Source organism: Pelobates fuscus, chromosome 11, assembly GCF_036172605.1.
Source record: "Pelobates fuscus isolate aPelFus1 chromosome 11, aPelFus1.pri, whole genome shotgun sequence".
Lineage (NCBI taxonomy): Eukaryota > Metazoa > Chordata > Amphibia > Anura > Pelobatidae > Pelobates > Pelobates fuscus.
The window spans coordinates 51,081,182-51,093,837 of record NC_086327.1 but is presented as its reverse complement, the minus strand read 5'-3'; the positions used below and the strand labels follow the sequence as shown (position 1 = coordinate 51,093,837).

The 12,656-nt window shown below is 38.8% G+C and overlaps 1 protein-coding gene across 1 annotated transcript in view; it reads right to left on the bottom strand.

The window, feature by feature from the left end:
• The window catches only part of PRKCG (protein kinase C gamma), a 447,474-nt gene that overhangs the window by 82,884 nt on the left and 351,934 nt on the right, over nucleotides 1–12,656 (bottom strand). The window contains exon 6 of the mRNA XM_063436266.1: nucleotides 5,539–5,695. Coding sequence (XP_063292336.1) covers nucleotides 5,539–5,695 — 157 coding nt within the window. The remainder of the gene's footprint in view (nucleotides 1–5,538; nucleotides 5,696–12,656) is intronic.

The following is a 12,656-nucleotide window of genomic DNA, read 5'->3' as shown; positions in this document are numbered from 1 at the left end:
CGATCGGCGAAAAAAGCAAAACTAAAAACACCTTCCATGCAGATTTCGGCTATGTGCTCGCCGCCACGCCGAATCCAAGATGGCGCTGGAGGGAACCTGTCGCCGGCCTCGAGCTCAGATAGGAGTGATATTACCTCCATCTCCACTAAACATATCCCGGCAACGGACTCCTCCATTGCCAAAATGCTGAAAGAGCTTCAAACAACTCTCCAAGCAGATTTTGCCAAACTGGCAAAAGAAATCAGGGACGACGTCAAAGCCCTAGGTGACCGTACTGATTACCTTGAAAACAAAACGGAAGAGATCATCTCCGCACATAACCATGTTGCAGCGGCCTATGACAACATGGAGGCGAAACTTCAATCAATTCTCACAAAACTGGCTGACCACGAAGACAGGGACAGGAGAAATAATATTCGCATCCGCGGAATCCCTGAGGCGGTCGCAGCTAAAGATTTAAGCACTCATGTTAAATCGCTGTTCCACTTCCTGGCTCCAGATCTTCCCGAAGAAGCTCTGATCCTTGACAGAACACACAGGCTGCCTAAGCCCAAGAACCTCCCTGCAACTACCCCGAGAGACACCATCACCAGGGTTCATTATTACACCACTAAAGAGGCCATTATGCAAGCATCACGGAAACAACCACTTTTACCTGAGGCCTTTGGCAAAATCCAGCTCTTCACAGATCTCTCGGCAGCTACGCTGGCAACAAGGAAGACATTCATGCCAATCACCAGAGCTCTACGTGCCGCAGATATACCCTATAAAATGGGGGTTCCCAGCTCGGCTAATTGTCAAACGTGATGGCACTGAAAAGCACATCTTGAATCTGGAAGATGGAAGGAGCACCCTGTCGGAATGGGATATCCCCATAGAGGCCGACACACAAGACACCCCAGCTGGAAACGGATCTGTTAAACCGCAAATGAAACTTGTTCCAGACTGGCACTCCGCAGCGGCAGATAAGTGACTATAATAATTAACATATGTTTAAATAACCTGTCTTTAAACCAGTTTGTTGTCTATTGGAGCGTATAACCCCTACCTCTTAATCCCTACCTTGCAACTCCACTAATAGCCAAAGCAGAAATAGGCATTATCAAGTGGTCCGACCACGCTCCAATAACATTGTCCATAACCACACAATACCCTACTACCGGGAATCGAATATGGCGTCTCAATGACTCTTTACTTACAGACCACACATTGGTATCTCAGATCACTGAAGAGCTAGAAAGATATTTTTCTATAAATAACACCACCGAAACGACAATAGACACACTGTGGCAAGCCCACAAAGCGGTTATCCGAGGTCAACTTATCAAACACGCCAGCTTTAATAAAAAACAACGCACAAAAGCTTATCTAGACATACACTCAGAACTCACGAAGCTCTCCCATATAAACAAACAATCACCTTCGCATGACACCACGAAACAAATACTTCAACTACAAGCTCAACTGAAAGACATTGATCAAGCTAAAACCACATACCTACTAACGAAAGTGAAACATAAATTTTTTAAAGAAGGGAACAAAGCGGGAAAGATATTAGCAGCTCAACTTAAGTCGAAGGCCATGTCCTCCAAGATAGCATTCATCCATAACACAAACGGAGACAAGCTTACTAACCCGATAGATGTGGTAGAAGAGTTCGGCAGATATTATGGCAGCCTCTATAATTTAGCTGCCGATACAAATAACCATACCCCTACACAGGCAGAGGTGGACTCCTTTCTACAGGGGATGCACCAACCATCCATTACTACGGAAGATTGCCAGAAATTGACTAGACCATTTACCGCGCAAGAAATATTAAACACCATAAACAAATTACCAGAAAAAGTGCAGAGGCGGGCTACAAAATTAATAAAAGGAATGGAACATATCAGCTATGAAGAAAGGTTAACAAATTTAAACCTATTTAGTTTAGAAAAACGTCGCCTGAGAGGGGATATGATAACATTATACAAATATATTCGGGGCCAATACAAACCATTGTGTGGAAATCTATTCACAAACCGGACTTTACATAGGACACGAGGCCATGCGTTTAGACTGGAAGAAAGAAGATTTCGTCTAAGGCAAAGGAAAGGTTTTTTTACTGTAAGAACAATCAGGATGTGGAATTCTCTGCCTGAAGAAGTGGTTTTATCAGAGTCCATACAGATGTTCAAACAGCTACTAGATGCATACTTGCAAAGACAGAATATTCAAGGATATAATCTTTCAATGTAGGGTAATAACTGCTTGATTCAAGGATAAATCTGACTGCCATTCTGGGGTCAATAAGGAATTTTTTGTCCTAGCTTGTTGCAAAATTGTGCTTCAAACTGGGTTTTTTTTTTTTTTTTTTTTTTTCTCTTTTGGATCAAAAGCAAAAAACAGGTGTGAGGAAGGCTGAACTTGATGGACGCAAGTCTCTTTTCAGCTATCTAACTATGTAACTATGTAACCAAAACACAAATCACCTGGACCGGATGGGTTCACAAACCTATATTACTATACCTTCAAAGAGGTATTAGTGCCCCATTTGACTTCTCTTTTTAACACATGTCTACAAACGGGACATATGCCCGCAGACATGCTCCAAGCCCATATTACAACATTGCCAAAACCAGGAAAACCCCCGACCCAATGTTCCAATTTCAGGCCGATTTCACTCTTAAATTGCGATACCAAACTATATGCCAAATTACTAGTCAATAGGATAAACCCCATTTTGCCAAAAATAGTACATAACGACCAATCAGGCTTTATCAGAGGCAGACAAGGCTCCGATAACACCAGGAAAATCATTAATATACTTTCCCACATCGAATCGACAGGGACTGAAAGCCTTCTGCTGGCCTTAGATGCTGAAAAAGCCTTTGATAGGCTCAATTGGACATACATGACGTCAGTACTAATTAAATTTGGCTTCCCACAACAACTCATACAAGGTATCATGGCGCTATATAAAAACCCCACTGCTCGAGTATATCAATCAGGATTCAGGTCAACCCCGTTTACACTAACGAATGGTACCAGGCAAGGATGCCCTCTGTCCCCTTTACTTTTTATACTAGCGTTAGAGCCCTTAGCGCACAAAATCCGGCAGGATCCGCTCATCACAGGCATACATATCAACACAAATGAATACAAGCTATCTATGTTTGCCGATGATATCCTACTCTCCCTTAGTTTGCCAGAGATATCTTTACCTCGAATTATGGAAACATTACAAGAATATGGTCGTATATCATACTATAAACTTAATAGTACTAAGACACAAGCCCTACCATTACACATATCCTCGTCACAAACGAACGTGCTACGCCAAAACTTCACCTTTGACTGGAGACATAAATACATCATGTACCTAGGCGTGAAATTAGCGTTACATGTCCCACAAATGGTGTCCCTCAACTATGGTACGTTGCACCTCATATGTACCTCACACTTTCAATTATGGAAACACGTCCACTTATCATGGTTAGGCAGAGTGAACTCTATTAAAATGGTTCTATTGCCAAAAATATTATACTTGTTCAGAATGCTGCCACTGTACATACCACCATCTATATTGAAACACCTCCAATCGATCCTAACCAAGTATATTTGGAACAAAACAAAACCTAGATTACCTCTATCCCTACTGCAACTTACACAACGAGACGGAGGACTAGGTTTTCCAAAACTAATTGCATATTACGAAGCTGCCCTCCTAGAAGCCGCCATACGCCTTCACACCCCTAAACATACCCTACAGTGGGTTGATATGGAACACGACAAAATACTTCCGTACAAACTCTTACACACTCTGTGGTCTCCATCACCATATAGAAAACAGAAGGGAGGGCTATACCCTACTACCAAACTGTCTATGAAAGTCTGGGACAAGGTCCTAAACATAATGTCTGACAAAGGGAAATTCTGTACATATGCCCCGTTGGGGGCGCTAGAAGGAGTTACTCCAGGCCTATCATTCAGACCGTGGACTGCCCATGGTATCACCCATATCAGAGATCTCTGCTCCCAAGGGAAAATACTACCCTTCCCTGACCTACAGACGAAATACAACATACCAGCATCATATATATTTAAATACCTACAACTGAAGAGTGTGATAAACAGTAAAGTAGTGGTGAAAAATTCATTACCAACACCCCGAGAAACCCAAGCTATGATTATTTTCAATAGATGCATTTCCTCACCGACCAAACCCAAAGCCTTATCCATATGTTACAAAACTCTATTAGGTGACAGACCACCGCACTCTTTCACATATGTATCCCAATGGGAAAAAGAGGGAATACCACATATCTCGAATGACCAATGGCTCCAATCATTAAACGCCCTCAAAGGGATCACATCTTGTTTCTCTCATGTTGAAGCTCACAAAAAGGTAATTTATAGATGGTACCTGACACCACAGAGACTACACCATATTTACCCCGAGACAAATCCGCTTTGCTGGAGATGCGGAGTAGACAAAGGTAGTATGACCCACATATGGTGGGAATGTAACTTGATCAAACCACTTTGGTTACAGGCTCAATTCATCTTACGAAGCACACTGGGTTCTCCTACACTCCTTACACCGCTGATAGCTCTTATGATGCTCTTCCCACCACTGTGGAATAAAGCGGCTAAGACACTAGCCGCTCACGTCATATTAGCAACCAGAACACTTATAGCCCAACAATGGAAAACCACGTATTGTCCATCGCGTAAAGAACTGTTGGACAAACTACACCAATACTATAGATATGAATTGCTCTCCGCTGAATCCCACACGAAGGCGAAACACATAGAACAGTCATGGAGTCCGTGGCTAGCAATCCTATACCCACCAAAAGCGTAGTCAATGATAATAGAGATCACTACCATAAGCCGCTACCTTAGAGTGATACAAACCATTACCTAGAACTCTACATACTTAAGCAGACCCAAGTCAAGAAATGGAGTAACACACTGTGACAGGATACGAGAAATACTGAGCCAAACACGTAACGCACTTAATAATGTTGAAATGTTGACATGTAATGACAATTTACCTAGATAAAGACAAAATATTGAATGTATTTGTGATACCCCATACTGTAAACCGCTAGGTACTGTAAATTGCTATGTATTATATTGCACATCGTTATGTTGTATACTGAATTGACTTGATGTACTCATTGTGTAACACCCCATCCCCTTCCTCTCTTCTTTCTGTACCCCATTTTACTTGTTATCATTACAAAATAAAAATTTCAAATTTAAAAAAAAAAATATGGGCTGGATTCTCTAAAAGGATTATGGGTTTACTCTGCTTATAAAATAGCAGAGCAGAAAATGGCTTTTTAAGCAGAATAAACCCTTCCATTCCTAACAGAATCCAGCGCTGTGTATATAAGCCAACTACGTCCTTTATACATATACCATAAAAATATCTCAAAGCTGGTAGGTACAGTGTCTGGTGGCACATGTTGAAAGCAATCGTGCACATAAATTTATATAAACAAAACAAAAACATTGTGCTTCTCATACAAGAAATTGTTAACTTACAATAGGAAGGTTTCATTCCAAAGTGGATTAAGGGTAGATTTTACAGTTCTTGTTTTCTGTTTAGTAAGGTTCTTTGGATCTGGAATTAGCTTCAGTTTTACATAGGGATCTGATAAACCATTTGGATCCATGGGAATGAGGTTTCTAGCTTCCCCCACTGAAAAAAAATGAAAAATAAAATAAAATGAATATGTCTGCAAAAACAAATATCATCAACATACCATGGGTGGCCTGTTATTTATTTATACTTTTAAAAAAGCAAATATAATTTCAGCACAGTCAACGATATAATACAATTATTTATTTTGATAAAGATAAATTTGCAAACCATATGCACAATCTAATCTTGTAAACCTGATGTTCACAAATAATATTACATATATCATTATTTGCTTGGAGCCTTTGTTATACGTTTCCATTTTAAGTTGATGCCAAGCTAGATGACTGTGTCTGAGGCTAACGGGTAAAACAACGAACAGCACCACATAATTCATAATTTTTTAATCATTGATATCCAGTTGTCAACCTGTGTACCATGAAAAACTTAGCAAACACAACCAGTGCATTTTAGGTATGGCAAGTCAAACAAGTAAATAACTATATAAAATGCAACCCCAAACCCTTCAGTTTGCCTGGAGCTTAACCCCTTAAGGACATAACGTCTGGAATAAAAGGCAATCATGACGGAATATTTCCATCATTTGTCCTTAAGGGGTTAATTGAGCAAAATGTATACAGAAAGAAGGCAACATTAATTTTGGAAGTTTCAGTTTATTGCTGAATTAAAGACTTTTGTAAGTTTAGTAATATACTGAAATTTTGAGAAATATAAGTTATATAAGCGCTTTTTCCAAGTTCCAAGAGTGGTGTACCCAGTATAAACAATACTATACAGTTGACTGTGTATTACAGCAAATAACTGCATCCAGGATTTCTAGGTAAATAAAAATAAACCACAAGACTGAAGGTTGAGTGAGTGGTTTATGAATTTCTTCAGAACTCCAAGTTGCCTTTATTTTCCCCTAATAAAGGGGTCACTTGTATGTTTTCTTTTTAAATTACATTATTTGTTATTATATGGTCTGTTTGGCCTACAATTATAGTTAATGATGAGGTTAGGAATGGAGCTAGTGTTAGTTTTATGGTTATTGTTTGAGTTCCTATAATCTTAGGGCAGCACTAGAACATAAATGTCCAGGTTTGCATGATATAGTGCCATCTGGTAGAGTAACTTCTCCCAATCTTGACAAGAATAGTATATGTGTGATCCAGCTGTGGCCTGGGATTTTGGACTTCACTGCACAGTGTCATTCAAACCTTGGTAGACATAATTCACAATGAGATCTGCCGACTGGGATATCAAAATGAAAATGAAAAATGTCCTGCCTTTTTTGTCTAGAATGGTTAGTTTATATCGGTTTGCATGTCTCCTTATAGGAGTCCTCCCACTCTCACATCCTAGAACATCTCAAGTAAAAGGAAGTTGGCTTTTCCCACGGAATCAGCTGACTCTCCGGCTTCTTTCCAAGAATGCAGGGTGTATGGAGCAGATTGTGTGCAAATCTGGTATATCACACTGGCAACAATCATTAGTGATAATCAGGGATGTTTGCTGTGGGATCAGCACTGCTGTGTGAGTAACAGCAATTGAGGGTGCTCTTTGGAATTTAAGTAATATATTCCTATGTTCATGTATTTGGACAGCACTTTCAAAACTTGCTGAAATTTAGGAATCTGGTTTAGGTCCACAGACCATGCACATCTTATTAAATGAATTTGTTCAGATTTTAAGTACAACACACTTTAAATAAATAAAGCCCTATTAGAAACAATAATCTCGCACAGCAAAAATGTTCATACTGCAATGTTTCACAACGGGAATTTCTTACCAATAAGGCACACTCTAAGCACAAAATCACTATTGTTTTAGTCCTTATGATGCTAGCATGTTACCTACACAATGCCCTAGTACTATGCCTAACCATTTTCAAGCAGTTGATCGTCCTAAAGGGGAGAGACGTCTCAATGTGGAAAGGACAACTCACAGGACAGGCTGTGGGAAGGGCATCTCAAAGACAGGGCTGTGGAAAGGACGTCTCAAAGAACGTGCTGTGGAAAGGACATCTCAAAGAACGGACTGTGGAAATAACGTCTCAAAGAATGGGCTGTGAATGGACTTCAGCCCCATGGGGGGAGCCTTACCCCCATTGTTTGTCTGTCACCAGCATGCTATGTGAGCTTATGACAGGGACCCCATATGCACATAGTATTGTCCTGTGCTTACTAATGATACTGCAGAATGTGCAGAGAATGGACAGACTCCAAGCACCATGATCACTTAAAATCAGTGAAGTAATCATGATGTTTGGAGTAACCCTTTAATTTCATTCAAATGTGAATGGCATTGATTGGTTGAAATCGCCAAATGACAACACTAATCAATAGCATCCAAATTTGAAGGACTGACAATGATATAAGTGTAACTTGTATTAGCAAGGAGAATCCAACCATGGGACGACGCTTAAACTATAACAGACTGTAGTAGTTATAATGTGTAGGCTGCCCCTTTAAATATAGATAGAATAGATCGTGTCTATATAACTGAAGATATAATAGAATACATTTTAATATTCTTTTATACGACTGACATAATTTAGGAACAACAAGCTTGAAATATGAAATATGAGATTTTCATAAAGATGATATCTTTATTCAATATCCAAAAGTGACACTGTTACTTTAAGAAAAAATGCATTACCATATCACTGTTTATATGTCCAATGTTTACTATAATTATTAGAAATAAAAACAATCACAGAGTAAAACTGATACAAATGTGTTTTTAATTGAGTCTGAATTATTCATCTTTAGAAATACGGTATATTCCTTCCATAACAGGGTAGTATTCAGTGGCACAGGAGACAGATTGATTTGTTGCTTTACTGTGCACACACAACAGGATAAAATTCCAAGTATAGCATAACGGTTATTTTTAACACAAGCTTGTTGCTAAGGGGAATCTCAGTTTAAGGTGTGAGAAATAAGAAGTGCCACTGACAAATACACCAGTAGGTGGCGCAAACAATCAAGGATAGGTAATCCTTTTTCTACTGCAACATTCCAAAACATGGTAAAGTCTCTTTCATTTAAGTTCAATAGTTAATCAGCAAGTAAGTTGAGAGTTATGTGATTTTTGTTTATGTGCGGGTATATCAGTCACTATGCTTTTATATTTTGCTTCATGAATAATTCTGTCCTCGTGGCTTGAAAGTGTGCCACATCTGTCAGCATGATGTCCTGATTCTCACTTCACAGTTTTGCTAAAGTTTTTAGCTGGAACAGTTTTAAACATGTATTTTAAAAAAAAGTATGAGCACGGTTTCAGCTCAGAAATGTACATGGGAAATGTCCATGTGTTTGCCAAAGAGTGTTCCACTCAATTAGAAAGATTGTTTGGAATGCTACTTGAAAACTGCATGCGCATCAGATTTCCAGGGAAAAAAAATTGGTGGTTGACTACAACTAGCCCTAAGTTGCCTATTTTATGTAGACGAGCTAGAACAGATATTTTAAAGGGACACTATAGCCACCAAAACAACTTTAGCCCAATGAAGCAGTTTTGGTGTATAGATCATGTCTCTGCAGTCTCACTGCTCAATTCTCTGACTTTTAGGAGTTAAATCACTTTGTGTAGGCAGCCCTAGTCACACCTCCCTGCATGTGACTTTCACAGTCTTCCTGTGAAATAATGTTTACACTTCCTGTATTTCAAACTGTTTTTTTTGTGTGTTTTTTTTTTGAATGTGTTATCTCCTGCTTTGTTAATTGCTTGCTGTACCCTGCAGCAGCCTCCTGTATGTAATTAAAGTTCAATTTATAGAGCAAGAGATAAAACTTTTAAAGTAATTTGATCTGATCGAAAATGAAACCATATTGTTTAATGCAGACTGTGTCAGTCAAACAGAAACATGGACAGAAGCAAAAGTGATTTATCTGTTACATGGTATTAAATTGAGCAGGTAAACTTATGAGGCACTTATACGCACAAACCGCTTCATTGGGCTATACTTGTTTTGGTGACTTTAGTGTCCTTTTAAGTGTAGAATCACATTTGTCATCAATCATGAACGGTCATGCCAGGAAAGGCCCACAAATTAATAGAGGATAATTATTGAAAATTAACATCACGGGACTAATTCACTAAAAAGTGAACTATGGTGAACTGAAAACCAAACTGAAATAAAACAGAAACTTTGACTATAGTTGAGACAAAGAATATTTAAAAAAGAGTATTTAGCTTAAATTTAGAAATTTTGCTTTCAATACACCACAATTCACTATTGAGTAAATAAACCCATTTGTGGGTACATTGCTCCGCAGTTTGGCCTGACAGTTGGATTTTGTAATTACATTATTTATTGTGAACATAAACGTTGAAGCAAGATGTGATTATCCTCAGATTTGCTCCAGATGTATTTACTAGAGGCTAAAACTTATTTTAAATTAAAGTCACCCAGTATTTCATCAAGTTGTGACAGTACAGTTACCTTGAAGGAAAACCGCCATCTTGCTCAGCCGGGCCTTTGAATGGCTGCATGAGGGATGCACTGTAGTTTATGGCACACAAAATGATGAGGGATATTTACATTTGAGCCTCACTAACCGATCTAAAGCATTTCAAAACACATGTATGAAGAAATAAAACATAGACGCAAAGCAACTGCAATATGTAGTTGTATTCTATGTATTGAAAATGTTATATTACAATTAAATAAGTGATACTTTTGTTTTCCATCAGTTGCATGTAGAAATAAGAAACAAAAAACAGAAACAAAGGTTTACAAGGAAATGCCATTTGATGCTTTGGGTAGAATTATCTTAGTTTACTTAAGGTCAATTCTTCAAAGAATGCAGTCTTTTATATGAGTATATCTCTTACGTTATTGTTTATTCATTAAAAGATTCACATACAGTGGACAATTGAAACATATCGATCAAAACAGACAAATTGGATAAACAAGGGACTTTTTCCATTTAAATACCAAAATTAATGTTTCAATTTGTACTAAAATTTTAAATTCCCTTAGAGGGTTCTTTACAATTTTATGTTTAGTGAATACAGGGAGTGCAGAATTATTAGGCAAATGAGTATTTTGACCACATCATCCTCTTTATGCATGTTGTCTTACTCCAAGCTGTATAGGCTCGAAAGCCTACTACCAATTAAGCATATTAGGTGATGTGCATCTCTGTAATGAGAAGGGGTGTGGTCTAATGACATCAACACCCTATATCAGGTGTGCATAATTATTAGGCAACTTCCTTTCCTTTGGCAAAATGGGTCAAAAGTAGGACTTGACAGGCTCAGAAAAGTCAAAAATAGTGAGATATCTTGCAGAGGGATGCAGCACTCTTAAAATTGCAAAGCTTCTGAAGCGTGATCATCGAACAATCAAGCGTTTCATTCAAAATAGTCAACAGGGTCGCAAGAAGCGTGTGGAGAAACCAAGGCGCAAAATAACTGCCATTAACTGAGAAAAGTCAAGCGTGCAGCTGCCAAGATGCCACTTGCCACCAGTTTGGCCATATTTCAGAGCTGCAACATCACTGGAGTGCCCAAAAGCACAAGGTGTGCAATACTCAGAGACATGGCCAAGGTAAGAAAGGCTTAAAGACGACCACCACTGAACAAGACACACAAGCTGAAACGTCAAGACTGGGCCAAGAAATATCTCAAGACTGATTTTTCTAAGGTTTTATGGACTGATGAAATGAGAGTGAGTCTTGATGGGCCAGGTGGATGGATTGGTAACGGCAGAGAGCTCCAGTCCGACTCAGACGCCAGCAAGGTGGAGGTGGAGTACTGGTTTGGGCTGGTATCATCAAAGATGAGCTTGTGGGGCCTTTTCGGGTTGAGGATGGAGTCAAGCTCAACTCCCAGTCCTACTGCCAGTTTCTGGAAGACACCTTCTTCAAGCAGTGGTACAGGAAGAAGTCTGCATCCTTCAGTAAAACATGATTTTCATGCAGGACAATGCTCCATCACACGCGTCCAAGTACTCCACAGCGTGGCTGGCAAGAAAGGGTATAAACGAAGAAAATCTAATGACATGGCCTCCTTGTTCACCTGATCTGAACCCCATTGAGAACCTGTGGTTCATCATCAAATGTGAGATTTACAAGGAGGGAAAACAGTACACCTCTCTGAACAGTGTCTGGGAGGCTGTGGTTGCTGCTGCACGCAATGTTGATGGTGAACAGATCAAAACACTGACAGAATCCATGGATGGTAGGCTTTTGAGTGTCCTTGCAAAGAAAGCTGGCTATATTGGTCACTGATTTGTTTTTGTTATTTTTTTGAATGTCAGAAATGTATATTTGTGAATGTTGAGATGTTATATTGGTTTCACTGGTAAAAATAAATAATTGAAATGGGTATATATTTGTTTTTTGTTAAGTTGCCTAATAATTATGCACAGTAATAGTCACCTGCACACACAGATATCCCCCTAAAATAGCTATAACTAAAAACAAACTAAAAACTACTTCCAAAAATATTCAGCTTTGATATTAATTCGTTTTTTGGGTTCATTGAGAACATGGTTGTTGTTCAATAATAAAATTAATCCTCAAAAATACAACTTGCCTAATAATTCTGCACTCCCTGTATACACCATATAAATTGTAGATCCCACTGAAATGATATGTCAAAAGTAGCATATCTAACATCCCAGGGCTCTCATAATTTATGAGAACCCATCCATGAATGTATTTTACCCCTGGCTATACTGTGTGCTGTCTGCGCCTCCCCCATTATTAAACATTATGCAGCATCGTTCCTTCAGTTCCCTGTGCCACCTTCTGCCTGACAGATCTAGGCTAGGCAAAAAAGACTTTATAAATTGCTAGCTTTTTAAATTTATAACGAACAAATTACACAACAAAGTAACATTTTAAAGATTCAAAAAAGCAGAAATTGACCCAAAGTTTGCAAAAATCTACCTATCCCTAGGTGTTTTTACATGAGAATATTGTCAGTGATAGCATCAGACTGTAAAATAAAAATCACAAATAGTGTAATATCATCTCACCACATTTATTTAATCCCACCATAACGC